Raw genomic sequence first — 27,361 nt, 5'->3', positions numbered from 1 at the left:
ACGGAGTATCTCTTTGCGAGTGAAATGGGGCCGTCAGATAAGCCGCCCATATGAACTGTTTATGTTCATGTGTAGGCAATTGGCCTGTTATTAACATACACTGGTTACCTCTAATAAAAACAGCAGTGCATTTCCGCAGTTTTGTATTGTTTCTAAATATCCCCTACTTTTTTTTTTCTTTTTTTTTGAAGAGTATATGTTGTTTATTTCTTGCAATGTCTGTGTAGTTTTTCTTGGGTTTTTGGTCTAGAATAGAAGAAAGAAGAATGGGATTTGAATTAACATTTCTTGCCAGATTTTGTTAAATACAGTGTATTCACGATTTAGGGACGAAAAGATAACAGAGTTGAGGGGCTGGTTACGGTGATATGTTCGGCGGATAGTAGCATGTTGTTTTAGTATCCTACTTCAAGTTTGTGTATCTCAAAATTTCATTGGTCAACCTCATACACAATCTGGATTATAGACATGACCATTTGTTGTGCTGTCTATAGTTGAAAGTGTTCAGCCAACGAAAATTTTGGGAAACGTTGGGAGACCAGAATTAACATTGAAGTCAATGCCATATTAATGGTGGTCTGCATCCACTTACTATTAAAGAGTTATCTACCCATTATTTAACGCCAGGTGGCTAAAACACGTGGCCTTCCTTTCACCACGACATTTTGATTTGGTGAGATGTGTTTTTGTGTTTCTATCAAACAATAATGAGTTTTCAAGTAGTTTACAAAGCTATAAACCCAATATTCATATCAGAAATTAGTAAAAGAGTAACCCACCTATCGAATTTCCCCAATGCTTCGGATTTGGAAAACAATTTTGGTCACAAAAAATGATTAAAATATTTGATATCGAAGAAATCCCCCAATTCAAAATCAAAAGTAAAGTTGTGTAGACAAAACACACGTGTTCGCGTGACTGCTAGCTAACGTAACACCGGTCCCACGTAACACAAACAGTATTTACACGCTGCAATAATGAAACCAGAACAGAAGTGAAGTACATTTTATGTTAATAATGATTTAAATACACGGACAGTTGATGACCGTGTAATAAAAAGAAACATCTTCAAAGCCCAACCAAGTCCCTAGTATTAGGGGTTTCAGGTCAAAGTTTCAAATGACAGAAAAAAATTTTTTTAAAATATTTTGTGAAAATGTACATAAAATGCTACCCCAATTTTTTTATTTCATCAAAATATTCTAATTAGATCCAAAGTTATGGAATTTTAAAATCCGAGATAGACGTCAATAATATAATCAAAATGGTCTATACCAGTCAATGCGTGGCATGGCACCAAAATAAGTGCTTTTCAGTTAGTGTTGAAACTACTATTCGGATATTTGTTAACGGATACAAAATAAGGGTTATCCGAATCAGTTTACTATTCGTTACAATATATTCTGACATTCCGTATGCTCTATTATACTCTATATTTAGTCAATTTTACGTCTGATCACTTTGAAATTTTCCCCAGTACAATTGATCACGTACGCAGCTGCATGAGCATAAATGTCAACATTATGCGTATTTTTTAGTGATAGTAACTAATAAAATTATTAATGCAGTGCAACGAAAACAGTAGTCTAAATAAAAAAAATATTCATTCATTCCCTGCGCTAGTTTACGGCATACGAGTTTAGACCGTGTTTTGACTTCCCACAATGAAATTTATTCATAACGACATAGGTCACGTATATTCCCACTCACTGATTGGTTCAATAGTAGTAGATTATCAGAATGAGGCAAACGACCTTGCCGGAATAAATGGCACATGGTTTTATTTTACTTTTGATTGAGCAAAATGATAAGTGGGAGGGTGCGGATAACAGGAGTAGTTATACTATACAAATTCCTTCACCTCATTGATTTTTTGGGATGTCAGACCGATGTCATAGGTAGTCTTAATAATTACGGCTAAAGGTAGGCACGTTTTTTTCTTCGCGGCTCAAACAATTTGCAAATCGAAAGTACGATTTCATACTCGGCATACAGACACTCATAAACATTGAAACAAGTAAGAAATTATGAGTACCGGTATATGAACTTTTGATGTAATTGTGTTCAAGAAATTCACGTCTCCGAATTATCCGAATAGTATTCGGATAGCCAACAAAAGTATTCGGATCACAAATCTCGATCCAATTTTCAACACTATTTTCAGTCATATTTGAGTGACGTCATAAGCGGTATTTTCCCTTCAGAATCGCTAGTACCAATTTTAAAACTGAAATCCGCACGTTATTGTCGTCTAAAATTTATTAAAATCGTAATAATTTGAATGATAATATGTCAAATATTTATAATCTGGATGATACCTCATCAGAATAATTTGAATATGTCAAATATTTATAATCTGGATGATACCTCAAGAAATTTTTTTTATATTTAGTCGAAATTTGGCAATTTTCAGTCATCAAAACAGATAAATCCCATTTTCTACGGGTCTACTTGTCCGATCACGTGGTATCAACAACCATAATAACCACAAAAATGTTATCTATCGTTTGATTGGTTCTATATCAAAATCCCCCCGGTAACTAAGCTGCGGATTCACCAATAAAGTGAGTCGTAGCAATGGAAAATCTATGGCCGCGTGACGTCAGAGCGGTATTTTCTATCGAGCGTCTCCTGTAAACAAACGGTAATTTCGCTTACATTTCGATAATTTTTTAGCCTGAAGCTTTGCAGATATTGAGATTGATATTAAACTATGCAATACAATTGCTAGTAATGCATTTACATAAAATAGTAATTCAGAATCGTAGATTGAAGTGGGCTATATTTCAGCCGCTGGCTTTCCGATTTCACACTAAAGTCACGTGACCTGAAACCCCTACCAATATGCCGAATTGTACTATAATAGGCTATAGCTATGTGCCAAAAACTATCTAATGAGCCCTATTTTGCAACAATTGGTTGTGCCACTTCTAAAGTCGTTAATCAGCCCTAATAAAAGAGTAAGGCAGTAAATACATACGTAACACAATAAGATTAGGAAGTCACATGACCTAAATTCATAAAATAAGCATGAAACAGGCCTCATCATACTATAATCTTGTGATATTTATACATTATTATATTAAGAATGAAAATTGGATGTATCGGGCCATTTTCGTATTTTGAGATTTTTCAATGACAATGACAAAGTTCTTGATTTGTCATAGGCTTGGTAAATATGACCAGAATTGAAAATTGCAAAATGGAGGCTGTGGAGGGAAGTTTCTAGGGCTGGGTATCGATAGTGATTTTTACTATCGATAATCGGCAAGGAAATGTCGGTCGATAATCGATAGTATCGAAAACAAACTTATTTTCACGGTCGTCATCAAGACTGGATACAGTGTAAGTTCAAAGTTCAAAACCATACGAAGTTGCTAAAGATCGTTTGCTCCTGTCTAAGGAGATTTATTTGGAAAACATTAATAAAACTTGTTATATCACGTATATATACGTAAATTGATGTTGTTTATTATTAAAATAATGCAGCCGTGGTTCCGAATGAAGAAATGTCGTAAATAATTATGGTACGGGACCAAAATGAACTTGTTCCGATTCAAAACATTGCGTACGTGCGCGCGAAAATATCAATATGGCAGACGAATTCTGAAGCTTGCAAAGGGAAATAACTCTAACTTTATTTACACATCTGGGTATCTCCGATTTAGCGATGTTCAACAATAATTTATTCAAAACTAAAGTAACGTTTCAATGAGAGTGAATTTCAGAAAACGGCTGTTCAATAAGCAGTCACAATTTTGTTATGTGTTACATTGATACTTGATAGTAATTAAAGTGAGCGGTGTATTATGATTAATTAACTGAAAGAAAACATTGACATTTCAGACGCAAGAAAAATAGACGAAGAGCGATAATCGATAGGAACCCATCGCTATCGATAGTGCTTTTCTGGGCCGTCCAATCGATACTATCGATTTATATCGATATTTTACCCAGCCTTAGAAGTTTCTAACTGCATCATCAGGCAGAACAGCGAGGATTTCAAATGCGTGAACCAATCACAAAACTCAGATTTTTGACACGCCTAGCAGAAGCAAGGTCAAGAAACACCGGATCAGCGAACAAATGGACAAAAAATGGACACATACACCTGTATAATATTCATATACAATATAATATTCATATACAACATGATACAACAAACTTCCATTCCAACTAGGGGTTTCAGGTCTATATTTTGAATGACAGATCTTATTTTTTTTTTTTTTTATCTATTTTATGACAAAATACTGATACTCAGAATCCAATTAAAAACATTTATTTCAAAGTATTCGAATTAGTTGGGGTTTCATGTCTTGTGACTTCGTAAGAAATCGGAGAGCCCATCAACTGAAATTTAGACGCATTTCAAACTATGTGTTTGAATTACTGTTTGATTTATATGTATTACTATTGATTGTATTGTTATAATTTAATATTGACCTCAATATCTGCAAAGAATCTGACTCAAAATTTATTAAAATACAGGCACAATTGCTGTTTTTGTATTGGAGGCTCAGTAACTGGAGGGATAATTTAAAATATTGACCTGAAACCTCTACACAGACCCTCGTCTGGATTGCTCATATCCTATGGCCTAGCAAAAATATCTTTTGGCTTAATAACAGAAAAGCCTTAAAGGATGTCTTGCATGGGAATAACATGGAATGCACCTAGTAAGCCTTACTGGGATTCTGCCATTGATGATCATCACTAAATAAAAGGTTATGTTCTATTTAATAAGTTATAATCAGGTTAAAAGTGAACTTAAAATAACTTCAAATGTCTGATCAAATTATTGTAATTTGTATGTTATTATTGTAGATTTTATCTTTAAACTGCCTACGGCTGTCCCTGATTCACCAAGATGGTCAAGGAAGATAAAACAACCTGGAAATCAAAATACTTCTTGAAAATTGTTGTAAGTATTTGACATACCTTGTAATTTTACACTCTATGAACATGAAAATACTTTCGTTAAGTACAACTCCTGTTTACTACAGTATGTTTCAACAAGGATCGGGGGTTCGCGGTGGCTAAGTGGTTAAGACGGTGGCTTTCTATCCTGGATGTCAGGTGATCGTTCCCTGCATTGGCTGAGAAAGTTCATCTAGATTTTCCGGCATGGTTCCCCCTTGTCAGTGATGCAGGACAGCTGTCTAGTCATTCGGATGGGCAAAAAGCCATGGTCCTGTGTACACATTGGCGTGTACATAAAAGATCCCTTGACGTTGGAATTCGATATAAGATTAGGTCGTAGTGCTGCTGTCCAGGCAAAATTTCCCCCATAGCACACTGTATGGTGTATGCTCTTCTACATAGCCCAGTTCAGAGCAGGACAGTAGGACGTTAAACTTCATTTCAACTAGGGTCAGTAATAAACAGTAATTGTTAGATGAGAAACCTTATCGATCGAATTTACCACACTAAAATGTCAGGATTTCTTTTCCAAAATGATTATTTATTATATTTCTGCCCCACTCAACTAGAATTAAACATATGAATCTACCTGACATGGGTACAGCATCACTATTATCTTGTTCATAATTAATGGTTTACTGTTCATTTTTATATGCCCGTACATACATGTAGTATGGGCATAAAATGCAGTTGCCCTGTTCGTTCACACTTGCTTGTCTGCTCTCTAAGAGGCAACAATTTTTGACAAATGTTTATCAAACCTAACGATAATGTTTCTTATGAGTAGGTGACCACAATCGCTATTTTTGTTGCTAAGGCTATGGTTCTAGCCCGGTTTGTTAGGGAAAATAATTATATAGGCTTCATATGTTACCAAAATAGAATACAAACCCACAAAATTAAACAATTTTAAGTTAATGAGTTCACACGTCTTTAGTTAAATGTTTTGTAATATTACTTATTTCAGCAATTATTCGATGAGTATCCCAAGTGCTTCATCGTAAATGCCGATAATGTTGGTTCCAAACAGATGCAGTCTATTCGTATGAATTTACGAGGAAAAGCTGGTAAGTTAAATTTCACATGGCACAACACCATTTTTCTGATGTTAGCAACTGAACTGTAAAATCAGGTTAACGTTTTAACAACAATCCACACTTTTATCAAATACATCACAAAAGTGAATGGCAATGAAATTTGTGTGTCTTGTTCAATACCGGAAAGCTGTGAGTATTGAACTCGATTCTAGATTAGAAAAAATAAAATTCAAGTCCCCAGATGTAACAACATGTGGACAGATTTTTACCCACTTTAAACAAAGAGGTCACTCATTTTCCATTTGATCTTGTAAATAAAGCCACTCCTTTGGAATTTCAGCATTTATTTTATCGTTTGAGTTGTTGAAATTTTGAATACTAAAACAATATTATTATAGTGTACTAAATAATTATTGCGTCAATATCATTTCTGTGATTATTTATAGTTGTATTGATGGGAAAGAATACTATGATGAGAAAGGCTATAAGAGGTCATCTTGAAAACAACTCGCATCTAGAAAGGTATGGTGAAAGAAATGATACCATTTTCTGAAGTCACTATGAAATCTTTGTGAATTAAAGTCCCATTTGAGAAGTAATACATTTTTCTTGAGTTGGTTGCTCGGTGAATGACAAAGTTCCTCTACTCTTTATCAACTTCTGTCCGGGGTTTTTGTTCTTGCCAGTTGTACACGACAAGGAGTAGGGTCGCCTGTCAAACCTCGTGGGTTTTCTCCGGGTCCTCCGGTTTCCTCCCACTGCTAAAGACCCCTATGCGCAAGCGAATTATTGAAATAAAATTAAACCCTATGTTAGTCCCAAAATGACCTAGTTTGTGTCAAGTGGACGTTGTAGTCATTTCTCTCTCTCTTTGTTCTTGCCAGCTCCAAAAGATCTGTTCCTTTTGATATTGGCAGGTATCGGACTGTAACTTATCTGATTTAAAAAAAAAACTATTTAAATTTCCTGAAAATCAGTCCGAAACTCCCAGATAAAATGGCAGCTCCCTGTACACAAATTGTGTTAAAGTATGTAATCTCGAGTTTGTGGACCCTCTAGAGGTCAACAATTGTTATTGATTTTTATGAAACTTAAAAAACATGTTTATATCACAAAGATCTCGGGTTCCTGTCGATAATCACACACATAGGACCATAATTTCTGGATTATGGCCCATGATTGTACCAAAAAAAACCGCAATTTTAGCTTCTGGACCCTCTAGAGGTCAGTTTTTGTCTGATTATAAACATTGTTTAAATATACCATCGTTAAACCATGATTATGGTTGAGTTCAAATTTCGTAAAAAGATTGGACCAAAACTGCCCAACAAAATGGCCGCTCCTTGAATGCAAATAATGTAAAAGTATGTAATTACAATGTTGTGGACCCTCTTAGAGGTCATAATTTTTATCCTGTTTTGATATGCTTATGTCCCAAAGCTCTTGGTTCTTTTCGATATTCGTGCATATCAGACCATATCTCCCTGGATTGTGACCCCAGATTGTATGAAAAATCAATTTGTATCGGATGTTAAAAAATGTTTAAATATATTGAAGTTTACACCATAATGAAAGTTAAGTTCGAATTTTGAGAAAATCCAAATGAAACTACCCAACAAAATGGCTGCTTCTTGTATGCAAATAGTGTAAAAGTATGTAATACCAAGGTTGTGGACCCTCTAGAAGTCAAAATTTTTATCCGATTTTTATGAAACTTAAAAATATGTCATGTCCCAGAGATCTCATTTACTTTCGATATTTGCACATTTCAGACCATAACTTACTGGTTATGGCCACTGATTGTACGAAAAATAGTTTAGTGTATTTTTAGCTTGTCCTCTATCCATCTCTTGCAAAATGTGGGCATATTTTGCATGGCAACCACTGGTTTTTATCCATATGCACATAACGGCAAGGAGAAATCAGGCTAAAAAATCAAAAGGATCTATCACGGTCCACATCAGGATTAATCAATTCGAAGGATCATGAACGAGCAAGTATTGGCACATGTTCCTGAAGCAACGACCGTGATCTAGACTGGTCTGCAATTCCCATACTTATAGCTACGTTATCTCCTTTTAACTCAGACATGTGAACGTTGGCATCCAATGACACACACTCAAATCAAACATGGCGACTTACACAGAAACTTTGACATTGAACGAACCTTAAACTTTGCAACTCGATTATCACAGACATTTTAGCTGGAAAGCACTAGACTTTGGTATTTTTGATGATCGATAATCTGATAGGCTTCCCAACTGGGTCAGTAGCCAATCGAAATTAGTGCCTATGTATGGGGAGGGTATTACATGAAGGGCTTGATAAGATGTACAGAGTTGAAGTGAGATCAGACCTTCTATTGAAGATGGCATTGGCATTACCAGACAAGTGTCCAAAAGTGGTTGATTTCCTTTGATATTGATCTTATGTAGGTATATTAACACATACTGTTTACTCATTCGAATATGCTTTCGAATACATCACCTAATTATGCTTGAGGGCAACCTAATACAAATAAATTTTTATTTTTAGAATCTTACCTAAAATTAGAGGTAATATAGGATTTGTTTTTACCAAGGAAGATTTGGTTGAGGTTCGAGATATCTTGATGGCTAGCAAGGTATGTTTATTTCTTTTGCACCATTCACATACCTGATGTCTTAACTACTCCCCCTCTTGGATAAAATTCTCATCGTACAAATTCATAGGAGGATTGAGTTAGTCTTCAGAAGAAAAACTTTCATATGTCATATGTTAGAATATTCCAAGGATACAGATACAAGATTTACAAAGCATGAATTTCTAAGCCTGTTCGTTTTGACCAGGTTCTTCCAGTGCAAGAGACCTGCACACAATTTAGATAAAGGAATGAAATTACTATACCATCAAAATTGCTTGTTAATCTTTTTGACCTGGCGAGTATGGCTGTGTTCGTTGGGAATATTTTGGTCAGTGATACCGGATAGGCATGGCCAACAAAAGTGTCTATAGTCATATGGATTGTACCAAAAACAAATATTTCTTTTTTTTACCATTGGCAGCATGTTAAAGATTGTCTGACAGTGGGAAATCAAAAAACAAAAGAGCAGGCCACAATGCCACTATCCAGGAACAATTTCCTGCCATTCTGTATGTCGTATGCTGTTTAACCTAATTTCATGATCTTTCATTTACATGTTCTCCTTTTGTTAAATTTGCTGTTTTATAATTAATAAAATATGTCTATGTATAGGTAAAAGCTCCTGCCAAAGCCAATGCTCTCGCTCCCTTAGATGTCAAGGTCCCAGCTCAGCAGACCGGTCTCGGTCCAGAAAAGACCTCTTTCTTTCAAGCTCTACAGATCCCTACTAAAATTACTAAGGGAACAATTGAAATCTTGGTAAGTTATAAATATTGAAACTAGTCTTCACTTTTACGAAATGGTGCAGGAGCCATAAGAAAACTGCCAATTTCAAAAATGAGAAAAAACAGCTCCTGTAGAAAAACTCTTTATTATAGAAGAGTAATTATACATTTTCTTGAACTAATGGGAGCCAGATTTTTTCAGTTTGATCACTCTTGTCAGCGTGCACAATTTGCACCAAACCAGTTTTTGCGTCCTTGTCCTCCAGTATTCCAATTTCAAAATGTTACATACTTGATAGTTTTGTGTCCATCTCGAGGCATAGCAATAACGACACAAGCAATACATAAAAAGTAGTTTAAACATGCATTATGCGAGAGCTAAATCTACCTATTGCAGGTCTTTCTTTAGGCCTTAAATGTTATCTAATTTATTATCAAAAGCACAATCAACTCTCGATGTCATCGTTAGTCTGCGATATTTAGTAGATTTGAATACGTTTTCTAATGGATGATTTAACGTAAAATTGGAAAAGGGAGACTTTGTTTATTATCGTACCAATGGTAGTAATGTCAATCAATGCTAGCCTAAAATTAAATTGCTAATATTTCGGCTCAGAGTGAAGCAATTTGAAATTTTCATCTTATTCTGTTTCCATTATCTATTTTTAACTATTATAGCGTGAACTGTTAGCTCTTTATCTAATCTTACCTAACGCCCCTTTTAACATTGTAATGTTATTGTATATGTTTCATGGTCTAACAAGCCATCTTTTCTCTAATTTTAGAATGAAGTAAACTTGATTAAAGAGGGAGATCGTGTCGGAGCCTCTGAAGCTACTTTACTAAACATGTTAAACATTTCACCCTTTACTTATGGGTTGGTCATCGAAAACAGTAAGTTGATATTATAAACTACTCAACTAGACATTGTAAACATACACTGTTATCCCTTTAAAACTAAGCAGTGGAAAACTGAACCTTACTTTATTGTATTCTTACATGCCTACACCATAATAATATTTAAACTCCAGTTTGGGGGTCACGGTGGCTAAGTGGATAAGACGCCGGCTCGCTAGCCTGGAGGTCGGGTGTTTGATCCCTGCATTGGCTGAGAAAGTTCATCCAGATTTTCCAGCATGGCTCCCCCTTGTCAGTGATGCAGGACGAAGGGCCTGACAAAGACAGCTGTCTAGTCGTTCTGATGGGATGCAAAACCGAGGTCCCGTGTACACTTTGGAGTGCCCATAAAAGATCCCTTGACAGTTGGAATTCAATATGAATAGGTTGTAGTGCCGCTGTCCAAGTAAAATTTCCCTCATAGCATACTGTATGGCTTATGCTCATCTTCATTAGCCCAGTTCAGAGCAGAACAGTAGGATGTTAAACCCATTTCATTTGAAACTCCAATTTACTGATAAATACAACTATTTCACCAGTGAATTCCATATAATATTTACAAATCAAGGAATTACTATCAAACTACCCGAAATCCTGAATTTTTTTTTTGTATATTTACAGTTTATGATTCTGGAACTATCTTCAGTCCTAGAATTTTAGATATTACTGATGATTACTTGAAGGGCATCTTCATGGATGTAAGTATCATTATTGCTTGTCTTAAATCAAGTGTTAAAAAAAAAAAAAACAATGACAGTTAGTTTCATTATATATGTAAATAGTTGGCTTATTAAAAGTTTAACATGGAAAACGTTTGATTTGATAAAGGCAAGTAAATAAAAGTGAAGCAACATGATGAATTGATCCCCATCTGTTGTAAAATAGGCTCCATATGAATACAGGGGCGAAATAAATATGTAATTGGAGCTATTTCAATCGTTAAGTAACCAATCATCCCAGTTGGTGTAGTAAAGTGTTAAAACACATTCCATTTATATCTACTTTCAGGGTGTAAGAAATATTGCTGCTATTTCACTGGTTGTTGGTTATCCAACAGTAGCATCTGCACCTCACTCTATTGCAAATGGTTTCAAAAACATATTGGCTCTTGCTTGTGTTACTGACATCACCTTCAAGGAGGCAGAGAGGGTAAGTTTGAGAATATGTGACCACTTTTGTCTTAATAATGACATGATTGAATTATCTGGCAAATGCTATTATACGCCTGCTTATATAATATATCGAATCCGCCTTTGCTCAGTGGATAAGGCACTAGTTCGATCCGGATGTTGGTCGAGAAATTTCCACAGGCTTTTCCAACATGGTTTCCCCTTGCAGGTCATAAAACCTGGCAATGAATTGTGTGGTCATTCGGATTGCATGAAAACCCCAAGGTCCAGTTGAAAGTAAGAGTAAGGCCGCGGTTAATTAATTGTCTGTTTCTCATGACCCGCCCGCATGTCTGTTTTCATCCGTAATAATCACGCACTTCTTTAATTATTCGGTCAAATTTAGTATTTATTAGTAAGGAGAAAATTCGTTGAAAATATTTGTGAAGTTACATTTTTTTGGCCACGCTATGAACAATCTATTTATTTTATTCATAAATATGTAACTAAATATGAAGTATATATTATTATACTGTGCTATTATACGCGTCTGCGGTGTATAATTAACTCGGCAAAAATACGAAGTCTGTCCGTAAACAGGAAGTTCTACTATGAAGCCAGCGCGATTACCCAGACACACTTTAGTCAGTGATTTTGACAAGAGTCGTCTTGGAAGAAATTTTAATACATGGTTTCATATATTGTCTAATAAATTCCATAAACTCGGCTTGTAAACTTTTTCCATTACGGATTTATGTTAATTTCTGATTTATCGCTGAGACGTATTTAAAAAGGTATGACAGTAATACAATGTAGATCCATAGAACTAGAATACTATGGCGTTTGTAGCGCCATCTATTTTCATAACACTATATTAACCAGTCACGTTTTTCCTTTGATTTATCCTTACTGGATAATCGTAGCTGTAAAGCAGGCAAGCAGACGGAATAAATTGATAAATTTCGTCTGCTCAGCACAACAAAATGGTTGTTTGCACGTGTAGTTGTCCTGACGAAAAATTTACTTGTACTGTTGAAACCAACAGCAAAGATTTTTCAAGAGAATGATTCAGTTACAACCGTATGTGCCTCATTCGTAGAGAAATGCGAGACACTCGCACATATCGATAGTGAAAATGAAAGTAGAAACATGTTACGGGCGACATTAAATTAGACTTAGTACCGACTCAAGATTCGTTTGAATTTGATGAAGTTTTGGTCAGAAATGGAAACGACTGGATCACTATTGACCAGAGATCTTTTGATATAATAACTCTAAAGTTGTTGGAAACTTTAAAATACCGTATTAATATTAATTGTGTTCAAAAATTAAAATAATATCAACTCAGAAATTAATATTAATGTGTTTGAGGTAAAAATGCCTAAATTCAAAGAACTTTCTTAGGAGGAGTTGCTAAAGACTTTATCTTTAATCAAATAAATTTTTATATTTTAGAAATAGATCGCATACTCATAAGAAATCTGATGAATTATACTAGGCCCTAGTCCTGAGTCCCTAATAATAGCCAGTGTACATGTAGATGTTCCCAGACTGAGAGTTACTTTAAAAGACCTCTTCCTGTGTACTTACTCCTCAATGAACTGAAGAGCTTATTATAAACCACAGCATGCCCATAGCTATAAGAGTTCATGTTGCTTCAATTTTTTCGACAAGTTTTGGATTCCAACTCAATAATTAATAATTACCTCATGTAGCATGTTGTTTTCAAAAACTCAGGTCATGAGAAACATGCAATTAATTAACATCGGCCTAATCTGTATCATCGCGGTCCATGCAATATTTCCCCCATAGCACACAAGGCACATGTCCATCTACATTAGCCTAGTCGGTGAAAAAAGTAGACCTTCAACCCCATTTCATTTATAGGATGTATATTAGCACAAAAAAACAATTAATAATGTTTAATGAATAAATCAATGTTTTTATTTGTAGACCAAAGAATATTTGGCAGATCCATCTAAGTTTGCTGCAGCTGCTGCGCCAGCTGCTGCTGCTGCAGGTGCCCCTGCCAAGAAGGAAGAAGCCAAGAAAGAAGAATCTGAGGAATCTGATGACGACATGGGCTTTGGTCTCTTTGACTAATTCCTCGCCAATCAACCAACATTGGACAAGGCATTTAAATTCTACAATGCCGAATTGCTGAATTCAGTTCATATGGCTTGTGGAATTGACAAATAAAAAAGACTTGTCAAGAAATACTTGTTGTTTTTATGTGCCCACAGTTCATGTTCCAGTATGTCACCCCTTTCCATCAATTGTATGGGTTATTGTCCCTGACCCTGAAACTTGTTCGCGTATGTTTGTTGCTGGACAATCCTGTTTATCCAAATATTGCGACACAGGTTGTTAAGTGGCAGCTCCTATAGTTGCAGCTAAAGTTTCTTCAAAAATTCCACATTAACCAAAATGTGTTTTGTTCATGAATCAGATTTCCAAGCAATGAGGCAATTTGCATCAAAAATTCTAAGATAACATTAAAATGTGTTCATAATAATAATATACTGTCTGCCTACTACACAATACAATTGAGTTTAATGGTTCTATTCTGGTGTTGGACGTGAAAGATTACCAGGAGACTTGGCCTAGCAAGGACTGCATCTAGTTATTCAGATGGGATGGAAAACGAGGGCCTGTGTGCACGTAAAAGGAGACTTGACAATTGGAATTTTCAAAGTAAAGAGTAGGCCATAGCGCTGCCATCAGGCTAAAATTTTCCCCCCAAAGCATGCTGTATGCACGACGTCTTCATTAGCATTGAAAAGTAAGACCTTGAACCCAATTTCATTTCCGTATTGGGGGGATATCCGTAATGAAATGGGGGTTTACACTGCTTAGTTGGAATGTATTTTTTTTCTGCACAGAAATGTCCCTTGACGGAATCTTAACAGTTTTCCACAATCGTGAGTTTTAGTGAATATTTAAAATTGGCCCTAAATTATTGAGTTAATCTATTTGGGTTATTTCAAACGTACAACATGAAATGAACTGGATTCAAAATACATGTACTAGAAAGTGCTAACTTTTAGATTGAACAGGTGGAAACGCCGCAGTTGAGTTGACCCTTCATAACATACTTGCCTTGAAAAGATAACGTTATTTTCAATAACCGTTCTATGAATGTAGCCAGTCATACTATACAGGCCTAAAAGTTCTACTTTACTCTCCAGATCCATTTTTATATACCTGGTAAGATATTAGCCGTATGAAGGAAGTCTATGGAAATTATTATAATGGAATTTTATGTACACTTTACTTACAGTTACAGACTAAAAATGTGATTGTTTTTAAAACGGATTGCTTAAAGTTGAAAGGTTGTTATACGGGGCCGCAAGGCGGTGTCTGCCATATTGTGATTTGTAATTCATGTGGCGGAGACAGTCGTAACTTAAAAGAAAATATGTCAGAATTAACTATTATTATCACTTAAAATGTGTAAATAGAATATGAAAATACACAAGGGAATGTATGGACTTATATTTTTGTCTGATCACGTGACCGTCAATTCATTTTATGTATAGTTCGCTTTGAACTGATATCCCCTAGCCGTCTCTAATAACATCTTTCCCAATTCAACGGAATTATCATTGAGCTAAAAATCGAATGAGTATCTGTTATCTCTCTCTACTTAAATAGTATGGTTAACTCGTGTTTTCCTTCTTTTTTTTGCGTCACTTCCTGATTCTTCAAATCTTTGTTTCAATCAAACAACCATAGCAAAGAACTGTGTTAGAATTATATATGGAATGTGTTTAACCAAATCTACACACATTATGTAATATTGGCTGACACCATCACTGTCCTTTAAAAGAAGCTGTAAAATTAGGAAGTGGCTATACAATGTAATTAACACGTCATTATTTTTCTGCGAATTTGTGGCTCTGATTTTCTACACTCAATAAGATCGAACTGTTAAAGATAAAAGAATTTAAATAGATTAAAAACCTAAAGATCTGTTAATTAGATCGACATATGGCCCATTTTCGACGGATTTCTGTTAAGCTTTGAATACGTGCATGTCTTTGCCCCAGCAAATTTAAAATTCCCTGCCGTTACTCTTATTTTGTTGAATTTTTATTTAGACTACTGACCCCCTTTCCAGAAAGCAAAGTTAGTACTTAATGTGCACGTAAATCAAACGTTTCTATACCGTGCGTGTTTCGTTCGATTTACATGCTGGTAAGTATTGCAGATGCTTTGTGAAACTGGAGGGGGTGGGGAGGAGCTAAGCGCATCAAACTCTACACCGTCTCTTGAAAGAAGCCCCAGGTAGGAGAGAGGAAAATAAGGTTTAACGTCCCTCGTCACAAACTAAGTCATTTCGGGACTAACGTATGGTTCAATTTCATTTCAATAATTCGCTAGCGCGTAGGGATCTTTAGCAGTGGGTGGACCCGGAGAAAACCCACGAGGCGTACCTACTCCTTGTCACTTACAACTGGGAAATCGAAACCGCGCCAGTTGTCTCAATGAAGACTTTTTGATACATCCCACTTGGGGATCGATCTAAATGCATAAAATAAAATCGGGGAAAGTTTATCTTTCCTTTAAATCTCTATTCAGTATTTTGTTACAATCATATTGAATAGAAGGGTTAGTGTTCCGTTATTATTACAATACGATTGACACCATAACTGCAAGCTATGGTATAAAGGCTATGTGAGGACCATTCATTATATTCATGATATATGTGTTCTATAATCACGACGGAATTCACCTTTACCACGGTATATATTGCCGATATACGTGATTTATTACTGTGTAGTATTCAATACAAGATTATGCTCATGTCAATGACGCCTTGTAAGTGACTTAATATCTATTTGTCGCGTCCTTAGTAACCAACATGAGTTTAAGCGATACATAGTTACAGTATAATTTTACAACAGATTTCTAAAAAAAAATCTGATTTTTCGCTACCTATTCAAATCTCTTCCTCATTGTAAATTGATAAAGAAAGGACCTTATTTAATTGCCTATCATCAACCAAAAAAACGCCAAAAAGTAAGAGAGTAATCTATTTATAGTTATTTATTGTTGTAAGAGCTGTATTCACAAGTCGCCCAAACTCAAGACAAGTATCTTATCAACAGCGTTATTAATATACTAAAGATTTTGTTACCTGTATCGAGTAAGAAGTGGGGAATATTGAGTATGGTATATTTAATTAATTAGTTAATACCGGTAAGTATATTAGAGATTGTTTAATACTGTGGTATATCTATTGTTGCATATCGTATCTTTATTAAAATTTAATACTAATATATATATATATATTAAATAACCCGGGGCGTGAAATATAGACTAGTAAATATATTTAATGCTTGATATTATACTATATTTACTGTGGCATATTAATACAGAAACACATTATTAATAACCAATGCTGTGAAATGTAGACTAGATACATGTTTTAATATTGTGCTATATTTTTAATATTATACTATATTTACTGCGTCATGATTCTGTTTTAAAATACAGAAACATTACATTTGATAACTAATGCTGTGACATAGCCTAGGTGGTGTATTTACTAATAATGTATTATTTAATACAGCGGCGATATGGCCTACTCTTGTTTCCAATTTCATCTGTCAAGTGATTTTTTTTACATGCCCACCAACGTGTAAACGGTTTTTATCCTATCCAAACGACTAGACACTGGCAAGGAGAAAACATGCCGGAAAATCCCGAGGAATTTCTCGACCAACACCGTGATTCCCATTAATAAGAAGTCAGATGAAACATTTCTTCGATATTTCAGAGGGGGGGCCACCGTGACTCCCATTGTTCTTACCCTTCCCCCAGGGCACAACATTGTTTATCAACAAGATTACATTGATGTATGTATTAGTGAGTAAGGGGTTCTGAGATTAATGAAGTCAATCTAACACAACACAAAAAACAAGAAATTTGAATCTACAACTATCAGTTAATAATCACTTTCCCGCCATTTTCTCCTGTGTAGTCAACACCAACTCTTTGCACCACATATTTTTTGAGTGTGAAATAACCTTATTTTAAGGCCCTCCTCCAGAATGAAGTGACAACCACAAATTTAAATTTAAAGGGCGTGTGGTTCTATTTTTTGGAACCTTAAAATGACCCCGTTGGCCAGGGGGTGGGGGCAAATTCTTTCCAAATTTAAAAATGTGTTTAAAACTTGTCGAAAATAATGATTGATCGGGTAACATAATATTTTAAATTTTCCCCAATGTTCTGAGAAGTATGCCGGACTGCCCGCGTAGGCATACCGTACCTACCTCCTTCAGGGGCCTCAGGCAGAGGCGTAGCCGTGAAATATATATTGGGGGTCTGCAAATGAAATTATATAAAATGTTGACAATCTGTGACGCCGGAGGCACGAGGCTGTGCAGCAGCTAATGTAGCGCGATAGGGAGAGTGTGGGAGGGTCACCCTCCCACTGGGGGGGGGGGGGCACCACCATAAAATTTTTTTAAAAGTTTCAGTCTTCTGTAAACACTGTTTTGGCATATTTTACGGGGTTAAACTAAAACATCACACCAATACAATGTTTATCATGTTTAAGTCAGGGGGTGCCGTATTCATATTTTTTTCTTGACCTTTACATATTGAATGTTACTCTTGAGTTATGAACAACACGACAAAGGGGGTTTAGTAGGGGAATTTTTATGAGGAGGATCCAAGTATATTCAGCCCCCCCCCCCGAAAAATAATTGGGGGATCGGACCCCCCCCCACCCCCATGGGTGACGCCCATGAGCACTGCTTAAAATAAATGAAAATTGGTCTAAAAGCACATATTTATGTAATATGAATACGGACGTTAAACTCCATTCCATTTATTGGCTAATGTCTGCGATGAAACAGGTTACATTTTATTGCTGACAGTTGTAAATTATTGATCTGTTCTTAGTACAAACAGACGACATGTTGGTTTTCAGACAGACGACATGATGAGGTAAGTCAGTCTGATTTGAGTTGAGGTTCTGTAGTCCCTATAGATCTGTTGAAGATAATTCTGTAAATACAAGTTTGCGAGACTGAGGGTATGTAGAGCAAAATATCCCCGTTTTTGAGATTTCGTGATTCCTCACGTGCTGATTATGGGAACCGACGCATGCGATTGGTAATTTGTGTTTTGTGATTTTCATATTCGATGTGTGGAAAATTTATTCATTCCTTATTGCACCGGTACATTTTTTGCTAATCTCGGTAAGAGCCTGAGTGGCGAAGAAAATTAGGCCTGTGCAGAGTACGAGCAGGAACCAGGAGCGTGGTGACCGCCGATACATGATCCCATGGAGACACAAAAACCCAATAAATGTGTATTCGTTGCGGAGTCGGGGTGGGTGGGGGCCCTATCCATAATATGTATTCCATTTGAGATGGGGTGTAAAAACTCAAAATCCATCAGCACAGAGCATCACTGTAAGCTTTTCACTGTTAAAACAAAAAGCAATGTTTTTGTGGAAAAGTAAAATGTTGGCTCCAACTGAAAAACAACACTGCAACCCTCACAAAAGAGCCACCCTCCTCCATTCTGTGGGCACACAACTGCAAGTGAATTACTCAAATACAAATTGCCGAGTTCTTCTCTTTAGCAGACGTTGGTTCACGAACGTTGGTTCCATCCATGTGTTCGTCGACAAAGTTCCTCTTGATTTCCAGGCCTGACTCTCTGTTATCACTGCATGTAGTGCAAGAGGGAGGGCTTAGCAAGGGACATGGTCTGTTTGGATGGGGCGAAAAAAAGGGGTTTGGTGTGCACGTTAAAGAACCATTGGTAGTTGGAATTCGACGAACAGTATTCGGAAATGCTGTTGTCCAGACAACACTTACCTCATATCCCATTTGATTAGTCTAGTTGGTGGAGAAACATACGACTTTAAAACCCTTTTCATTTCTCTCTCTCGCAAACACCCTATCGTGTTATCGCTGTAACGTGACGATAACATTCGATTAATGTTGAATAATTTAACGAATGTATAAAGATTAGATCACGTTAGCTGTTTTACACATTCATCTAAATGGAAATTCAATATTTATTAACGAACCCTAAATCAATAATTATTGCCGCATTGATATTTAGTTTGGTTTTATAAACTGGTGATAGAGGATAGAAACCGTGTGTTGTTTGTTGATTTTGATGGGTTTTTTTTATATTTTATACCCTTTGTATGCATTTTTTAAGCATTCGATTCACACAGTGTACAGTAAACATAGCTGGCAAATCGTTCTAATTTCAAGAAATGAAATGAAATGAAATCAGGTCCAACGTGGGGATAAATGAAAACAGGTCTACGCCATGGTGTGTGCTATTATAGGCGCATTGTTTACCCTTGCAGTTGCGCTACGACTTACTCTTAGATTTCTTAACGATCAATGAATCTTTAACGTGCTGCCAATGGTATACACGGCATCTGTGTTTTTCGTCCCATCCGAATTGACGACTGTCATTATATATTTTTTCGAAGTCTATTTAAAGTTACAATTTCATATTTTTAAGTTATATTTTTAAAATAATTAAAATAAAGCCTTAAAATAGGTGGTATCTATAAACAGTCCTACCTTGTTAAAGAATAATCCTATTAATCCTGTAATTCACTGTTGTCAGTTGAGAAATTGGCAAAAATATCATTTTCTTCTTCAAATTCAAACGTTTGAAGATAGCTACTCCATGGTGGAGAATAGAAAACAAGGGAGGCAATTGGGAGGTAATTGTGTTATTATTTTCGGTGTAAATGAGTTTTAAGTGTGAGAATGACACCTATGATCGTATAATAGTGAGTTAACAACCTATTGAGCAAAAGACATAGAAATAATTATGTTTTGACTTTCTTAGAAAATATGAAATTGTAACTTTTAGATCGTTGTTAAGCAAGGATAGTGTTTATTAAGATTTTACATGCCTCACTATTTTATTACGCAACAGATAAGCCTTCTCGAGTGTTTTTTTTTTATATATCTCCTCAGATATAAAAAAATGTGGCGTAATTCTAATTCAAAATAGAAAGTAATCTTTAAGTTATCTTCAAATTGTAGTAAAGTTTCCCTATAACGTTGTAACGCGCATAAAAACGTAATTATTAGTTATAACGCTTTATAATCTAGATCTGTCTTAATTATTTTTGAGCTACACTTTTTCGGGCGGTTTTTCGGTTTATTACAGTAAAGTTTTCTTTTAACGTTTTTGTATGTAATGCTTCCCATCTTATGCCTGTAAATATATTGGTTATACAACTTTACAATTTAAAGGAGCTAAATTGCTAATATTTGAAACCTAGAAATTGACACAAATGGGTCGCAGCGCATATAATGATGCAATATGAATGTATATATAAACTGATTTACATTCAATCGTTTCCGTTTTTACTCTAATTTCAAATCAGTTATCTTCGGCGAAATACGCGTGAAGTTTCAATTGAATAGCAATCTCTAGCGTCTGGTACATTCCAGTCTACATCGATAGTATTTATTGCGCATGCTCTTCAGATGAGAATATGGCGTCACAGTTTGACATAACTAGTGGAATATGTCTAGATTCGTTCTTCGAGTCCCTTGTTACAAATGGCGCTGGAACGCATGCATGGTACAATATTCGTGTACCAAAGGTAACATTTTATTTTGTCTTAAATATTAGATATCAGAAGCCCATCTTTTCCCGATAAGATCATAACATCAATGTTGATTTAAATTGATAATTAATTCGTGTTTTGAATGTCGAAGACTTTGGATGATATTGAGTTAGAGACTTAGCTACTTTAAGGCATCGTTATTTCCGAACAACAAAGTAATGTTTTTTTCTGTTCTATAACGTTATTGGTTATAACTACATCAGGAAGCTGAATGTTCTATTCTGAAAAGGGTGTGTACATTCAATTTCAAATAAATTTCTCTGTCCTGCAATTGATTGAAATATTCCATCACTTTATCTAATAAAATGCATTTTGTTGATTAGCATTTTAAATTGATCTATTATGTCCATGTCATATTTCACCCCCCCCCCCCCCCACACGCACTGAAAACTAAATAAATGTTTATCCTACCACTGGGATGTATTCGAATCAATACTTTGTAGCCTTAGTTATAGTTAATAAAGCGCTTCTCTTTGTTCCATCTCTTTCTTTCTCGCTTTTAAAAAAAAAAGAAAAAAAAAGTTTGCTGTGTTTGTTTTTTAAAAATTAATTTTATTCCTGATAATTCTATGGAGAATATCTCAAGGCAAATATTGCTGTAGCCATGCACTATTCATATTTAGACATAATTATGTGTAAAGTCCACTTTTCTCACCAATTACCTACTTAACGTATCATACTTCGGCATGTCAATAAATTGACAATAATTAATTTAGTATAGCCGTTGGTTATATTGATACAAGTTTCGTATCGATCTTATAACATGACGTGTTCATGTTATGTAAAAGTCTCATAAGGCAAGGAAAAAAAATAGCCGTGTTTACTATACGGGTTACTTGGGCCCAAAAATAGAGTTGGAAAATCTTTGTATTATCTATTTACTAGCATTTGTAACTTAATTACTGAATAAGGTTTCTGAAAATTACACCGAAATTTCAATGTTATAGCCTATTAAATTGAAATTTCGGTATAATTTTCAGGAACCTTATTCAGTAATTAACTTATAGGGTCTGAGAAATGGGAAAAAAAGCTACGGCAGTTGATTTCGACTACAAAAAGGGGGTAGGGGCTAATTGATTTACTGGTCGTTATCTAAACCGACATCTGTTTTTTAAAACAAGACACAGTGTGGACGTATTGAAGGGGCGTCACGACAAAATAATATTATCTTAATCTCAGTAAGATGTTTATAATGTATCTATAGCCTCAGTTTGAAGTTTAGAATGTATCTAAAGCTCAGTAAGTAAGATGTTTAGAATGTATCTAAAGCCCGGTAAGTAAGATGTTAAGAAGGTTTCTCAGAATGTATCCAAATCTAAGTAGGGTGTATAGAATATTTCTATATAAATCGCAGTAAGATGTTTAGAATATACCTAAAGTCCAGTAAAATGTTTATTATGTATCTAAAGCCCAATAGGATGTTTATAGTGTATCTAAATCTCACTAAGATTTATGTAATGTATCTAAATCTCACTAAGATATTTATAATGCATCTAAAGCCCAGTAAGTAAGATGTTTAGAATATATGCAAAGCCCAGTAAGTAAGATGTTTAGAATGTACATGTATCTAAAACTCATTAAGATCTTTAGAATGTTTAGAATGTATCTATATAAATCTCAGTAAGATGTTTATAATAAGCTCAATAAGATGTTTAGAATATATCTTAAGCTCAATAAGGGGTTTATAATGTACCTAAAGCTCAGTAAAATGTTAAGAATAATATAAAGCTCAATAAGATGTTTAGAATATTATAAAGCTCAATAAAGAATATATCTAAATCTCAATAAGATATTTATAATATATCTAGAGCTCCGTTGCCTGTCCGTATTCTTCTTTTTAAATAATCCAATGGCGATTTAGCAGTAGGATGACTTAAACCAAGGAATGTCTGTTTAATTGCTTTGTGGAGGCATTAAGGATTAAAGTTATCAATGATAATACATAATGAACGAACTATTATTATAAGATCTAATACCATTATATCATAAACTTAAAAATATTGATTTTTTTTCTTTTTCAGATCGACTACATGGTGTCGTATTGATCGCGACACATAGGCGATATCAATCAAGTCAGTAGGGTATTGTGTCTTATTTACTGCGACAATAGGGTGTCGAAAAGAAGAAGTCATTTATTCCATTTTCGTTAAATAAGGTAGCCATAGGGTAGGAATTGGACTGAAGTAATATTTGCATTACCCGATCATATTATTCAAGAAATCCAGGATATGTGCCGAAGGATGGCTGGCAGCAAAAGTTAAATTGAAAGACCAGAATTGGCAAGAAGAACAGTCCTACCCTTTGAAGAGTTTTCAATATGGCGTCTTCGTTTCTTGGTCCCGAATCACCTAAGCCGTATGCCGTTATCTCTGAAAGTTACGAACCCTGGTTTAATATTCCGAGATTTACCAAAAATGACGATTTGAGTTTTGGTGAAGTTTACGAAGAAAAGATGCGAGAATATCTGTACAAATATTTGGATATTGGAACCACGGATAAAATTTGTTACGTCGGAGAATTCCGGGACAGTATTGTTGACATTCTTCAAGACAAGTTCTGTCTTTTGACACCAATCACCAAGGTGTTTCCCGCGCATTTCCACTACGCACACACCGACCACAATAGAATATTACCCATCAGAATTAAGAATGTTGGAACAGAGGAATATTTCCGACGAATGGCGGAACTCCCTGATAACGAACGCAACGTTTTTGACAAAATCATCTTAAAGGATACTGCTCATTTCTTGGAGAATCCCCGAGAAGTCTATAAAAACATTTTAAAATGTCTGAGTGAAAAGGGATTATTGTTAATCATTGATAGGCCTACTCCTCTTAATACGTTGCCTATCTCAGAATTGGCGCGAAAAAGATTTGAGGATTACGAAGCGCCGTATATGAGAATTCTCAAAGACTTACAAGACAGCCATCTCCATGCTGAATGGGAGATAGAAACTATCCCCATAGTGATACAGAAACGTAAATGGTACACATTACTGAAGGAAAAGTATCCGCCAAGATTTCGCGCGCTTTCTCACGTGGAGGTCATGTCAAGTGTGCGTGAGTTAACGGAAGGAGTAATGAAGTACCACGAACCTATTGTCCAGTTCTCAGACCGTCTTCTCTTCATTACTGCCTGTGCGCCTCAAAATCCCTTAGTGTACCCAAATCTTCAGCGTTATAGTCGCAATGAGTACGTTCCGTTTCCAGGCTTACAGAGAACTTATGAGCTAGAAGTTACTCCTGAGTTAGAGAGTATGGTTACACCCAGGAAAAAGAAAGAGGGTGAACCGTTTAAGTTTTTGTGGTGATTGGAGAGCAGTCACCAACAATCCATCGTGTGTATTTACCTTTAACCCAGCTTTATCGTCAAACTCATTGTATCCCTGGCATTATTCAAGGGATTGGACACTATCCTTAGCATTATTTTATATAGAAGTAAAGTGATTCAAACTTAAATTAATAGATAACAATGTTGTTCATTCATTTTTCAAGCACGGTGATATTTTTTTTGAAATTACGAAGCTTTAATTATTCACGATGTGCATGTATGGGCGTTATAATATAGGGTCCATGGTGTATCCGTTGAACGGCGGCGCATATAGCACTTAGACCTGCCATACTATCTCGCTAACCAGAATTATGGGAGTGGTTTCAGAATCTGCCGAATAACTTTTCTGAACCCTAAATCATTTTCGATTTTCATAAAAATTGATAATCAAGACTTTGATTGTGTATGTCTTAAATATCTTAAACTGTATATTTAACCTTTATTCTGACATGTAGAGATTCTAGTTTATTAATATATTATTCTGGTGCTTTAAAGTGATAATAAATTCTGTTGGGATATGGCGGATCCGACAGATAACAATAAAAATGAATAAAGAGGAACTCTCTCCTTTAAGTGGGAGATATAGTGGACTTGCTTTATGTAGATATATTATTAGCATATTTATTCCATTATTCATATTGTTAAACCTTCTAGAATTTTTAGTTTGTTGCTAATGTTATTATATTATGCAATTATTATAATTAGACGCAAATAAAACGGTTTTAGCTTTAACGTTACAGTTTTTTTTACAAACGATTTAGTGATGCAAAATATACCCAGGATCCTGAAAGGCGCTGAGTATTATATTTGGACATTTCGGACAATGTTTTCTTTGGCCACGTCTTAATCCACGCAAAGATGTACTCAATTTGATTATAATTAAGAAAACAACATTAAAATATCAACGGTAGATAATCTGTTGACTTGGATTCAATCGGATCAAAAGATTTTAGCGAAGATTTTAGTTGCACATGGCTTGTTTTGGCCCATTCTGCACACAGCGATCTATCTACTTCATACTTCGAGAATAAATCTCTGTCCTGAATGGCCGTCATTGTTTTGTAATGTGTTTCTACGATGTTCACACTTGGCATACACACAAAGACTAAATAAACCTTTTAAATTCCATTAAATGGAAGCAGAATAAATAATTCTCAAAATTATCGAAGTATACTTAGTGTTTTCGACTAAAATCGTCGATTTGGGACTTAAAATGTCGGCCAACTAGGTTAGTGTCTGTTCTCAAGCGGAGCTAACTGTAGACAGACAGCCTAATGAATGTATAATGAACAGAGTTGAACCATTTGGACTGATATTCCTTTTAGAGATTTAACTTTCATAATATTGTAGTTTGTACGGGATTAAAAATCACTTAAATAACAATAACTGGACGACCACAAGACACAATAAACAAACAAAAATTGCTCCCCCCCCCCATCGCCAACCTCACGAAACTAAAGTTTCTTGGGGGGGGGGGGGGGCATCTTACATATTTTAGGCAGAAATTATGATTGAGATCTTACATCGGCTCCAATCCCATTCATAATACTGAGCAAAAAAAATATGAAACATTTGTCATGAAAAGGGGGTTGGATGGCCGATGGTTAGCACGTGCGCGCTGTATCATACGGTCTGTCATTTAGTCAACTGGCGGGACATGTTCCTGAAGCAACGGCTGCGAGTTTCACAACATCTCAAGCCTTCTATTGATGATACTGGCGGGGTTTCGATTCCCCGGTTTTAGTGACAAGGAGTAGCGTCGCCTGTCCAATCTCATGGGTTTTCCCCGGGTCCTCCGGTTTCCTCCCACTGCTAAAGGCCCCCTACGCGCAAGCGGATTATTGAAATGAAATTGAAATGACCTAGTCTGTGTCGAGTGTACGTTAAACCCCATTTCTCTCTCTCTCTCTCTTCGTCATGAATAATGCAATCAGGATAGGCAGAAATGTGCATCTAAAGAAAAAAAAACGCCCAATACCCAAATTTTAATGTGTAGCAGACATCAGTATTTTTCTGTGAACTGTTGAGAGGGATCACATGCGTAGAAGACATTATACAGGGTTTTGCCCGACTTTATCAATATATTGACAGAATGAATTATGCACTTTTGCAGGAAAACAGCAGATCTTTTAATCTAAATGTTATTTTTGTCATGAGTTCCCTGCCCTTACCTTTGTATGACTGAAATGGAGTTTACTTATCTGCAACCAGGCTAATGATGATTGACCTACAGCCAGATAGTATATAATGAGCGAAATTTTTCCCAGACAGTGGCGTTTCCGCGCCTCTTCACTGAATTCTAACTGTTAATGGATCGTGGGTTTTCGTTCCACGCGTGACCCGCCATTAAACACAATACAATTCCATTCATTTCATTTTTCCATCTGAATGACTAGATACAGGGCTGGATTAAGGCGGGCTGACTGGGTGGGCACCAATATTTAAGGGTTCCCAAATGTTTTCTAAAAACAACTGCACCATATACATAACTATAACGGTGTTGTATATGTTTGTGCCAAATAAATCTACCTATCCACCACACTGACATACAAGTGGCATTTGTGTTAGCGTGACTGTTTAATATAACCACAACACGTCTCTCTTTTACCTTGATGCGAAGGCAAATTTTGCACAAGGGAGACATTCCTCACAACACCGGCCATGGTGAATTGACGAAATCTCGCGTTGATAAACGAGATGATGGTTTATTTTTAGCGACACTGACACGCATCGCGTGCTAGGGTTAGGGTTGGGTTTGGTCCAAAAATACGGGTTTGGTCCAAAAATTCTGACGTCATGTGCAATTCAAAGTGATTGACCCCGTGAGGAATGTCTCCGCGGCGACCAAGCTTGCGAAGGCCAGAGTGACATTTTCATGCAGCAACCCCATTTAAGCTTAATCCGACCCTGACTGGACCCTGTTCCAATCGCCAAAGGGCCAACCAGGCTGAAAACTCCCGAAGACCCTTCCCTTGACTCAACCACCCTGGTTCCCTTTAATGATCAAAAACATCGTTAACAATCTGTATAAAGAGGATGTTATAAATAGTGTTTCGTCTGTTCCCAGCATCTGGACGTTAAAC

The 27,361-nt window shown here is 35.8% G+C and overlaps 2 protein-coding genes across 4 annotated transcripts; both read left to right on the top strand.

The window, feature by feature from the left end:
• The first annotated feature begins 592 nt into the window (after positions 1-592).
• Positions 593-13,528, top strand: LOC126822639 (60S acidic ribosomal protein P0). The gene is made up of 10 exons (XM_050551627.2): positions 593-673; positions 4,825-4,921; positions 5,888-5,987; positions 6,404-6,479; positions 8,493-8,580; positions 9,193-9,339; positions 10,091-10,199; positions 10,824-10,900; positions 11,211-11,351; positions 13,265-13,528. The coding sequence occupies exons 2-10, from the start codon at positions 4,868-4,870 to the stop codon at positions 13,412-13,414; spliced, it is 942 nt and encodes a 313-aa protein (XP_050407584.1). The 5' UTR covers positions 593-673; positions 4,825-4,867; the 3' UTR covers positions 13,415-13,528.
• A 2,562-nt stretch (positions 13,529-16,090) lies between these two features.
• Positions 16,091-25,010, top strand: LOC126822617 (uncharacterized). 3 transcript variants are annotated; one of them, XM_050551584.2, is made up of 2 exons: positions 16,091-16,513; positions 22,970-25,010. In XM_050551584.2, the coding sequence occupies exon 2, from the start codon at positions 23,266-23,268 to the stop codon at positions 24,256-24,258; it is 993 nt and encodes a 330-aa protein (XP_050407541.1). In that variant the 5' UTR covers positions 16,091-16,513; positions 22,970-23,265; the 3' UTR covers positions 24,259-25,010. The 3 variants fall into 3 exon arrangements, with proteins under 3 accessions (XP_050407541.1, XP_050407542.1, XP_050407549.1); XM_050551585.1 differs by lacking the exon at positions 16,091-16,513 and adding an exon at positions 18,207-18,271; XM_050551592.2 differs by lacking the exon at positions 16,091-16,513 and adding an exon at positions 18,341-18,359.
• The last annotated feature ends 2,351 nt before the right edge of the window (positions 25,011-27,361 follow it).

The sequence above is a fragment of the Patella vulgata genome, chromosome 1 (genome assembly GCF_932274485.2).
Source record: "Patella vulgata chromosome 1, xgPatVulg1.2, whole genome shotgun sequence".
NCBI lineage: Eukaryota > Metazoa > Mollusca > Gastropoda > Patellidae > Patella > Patella vulgata.
Note: the sequence above shows the minus strand (reverse complement) of the source record. Positions and strands in the feature narration are given on the sequence as shown.

Bases quoted from the DNA above. Each gene is read 5' to 3' on its own strand.
- LOC126822639 (XM_050551627.2), top strand. From the start codon at position 4,868: ATGGTCAAGGAAGATAAAACAACCTGGAAATCAAAATACTTCTTGAAA. The intron at 5,988-6,403 runs GTAAGTTAAATT...GATTATTTATAG, and splicing joins GAATTTACGAGGAAAAGCTG to TTGTATTGATGGGAAAGAAT. The intron at 11,352-13,264 runs GTAAGTTTGAGA...TTTTATTTGTAG, and splicing joins CCTTCAAGGAGGCAGAGAGG to ACCAAAGAATATTTGGCAGA.
- LOC126822617 (XM_050551584.2), top strand. From the start codon at position 23,266: ATGGCGTCTTCGTTTCTTGGTCCCGAATCACCTAAGCCGTATGCCGTT.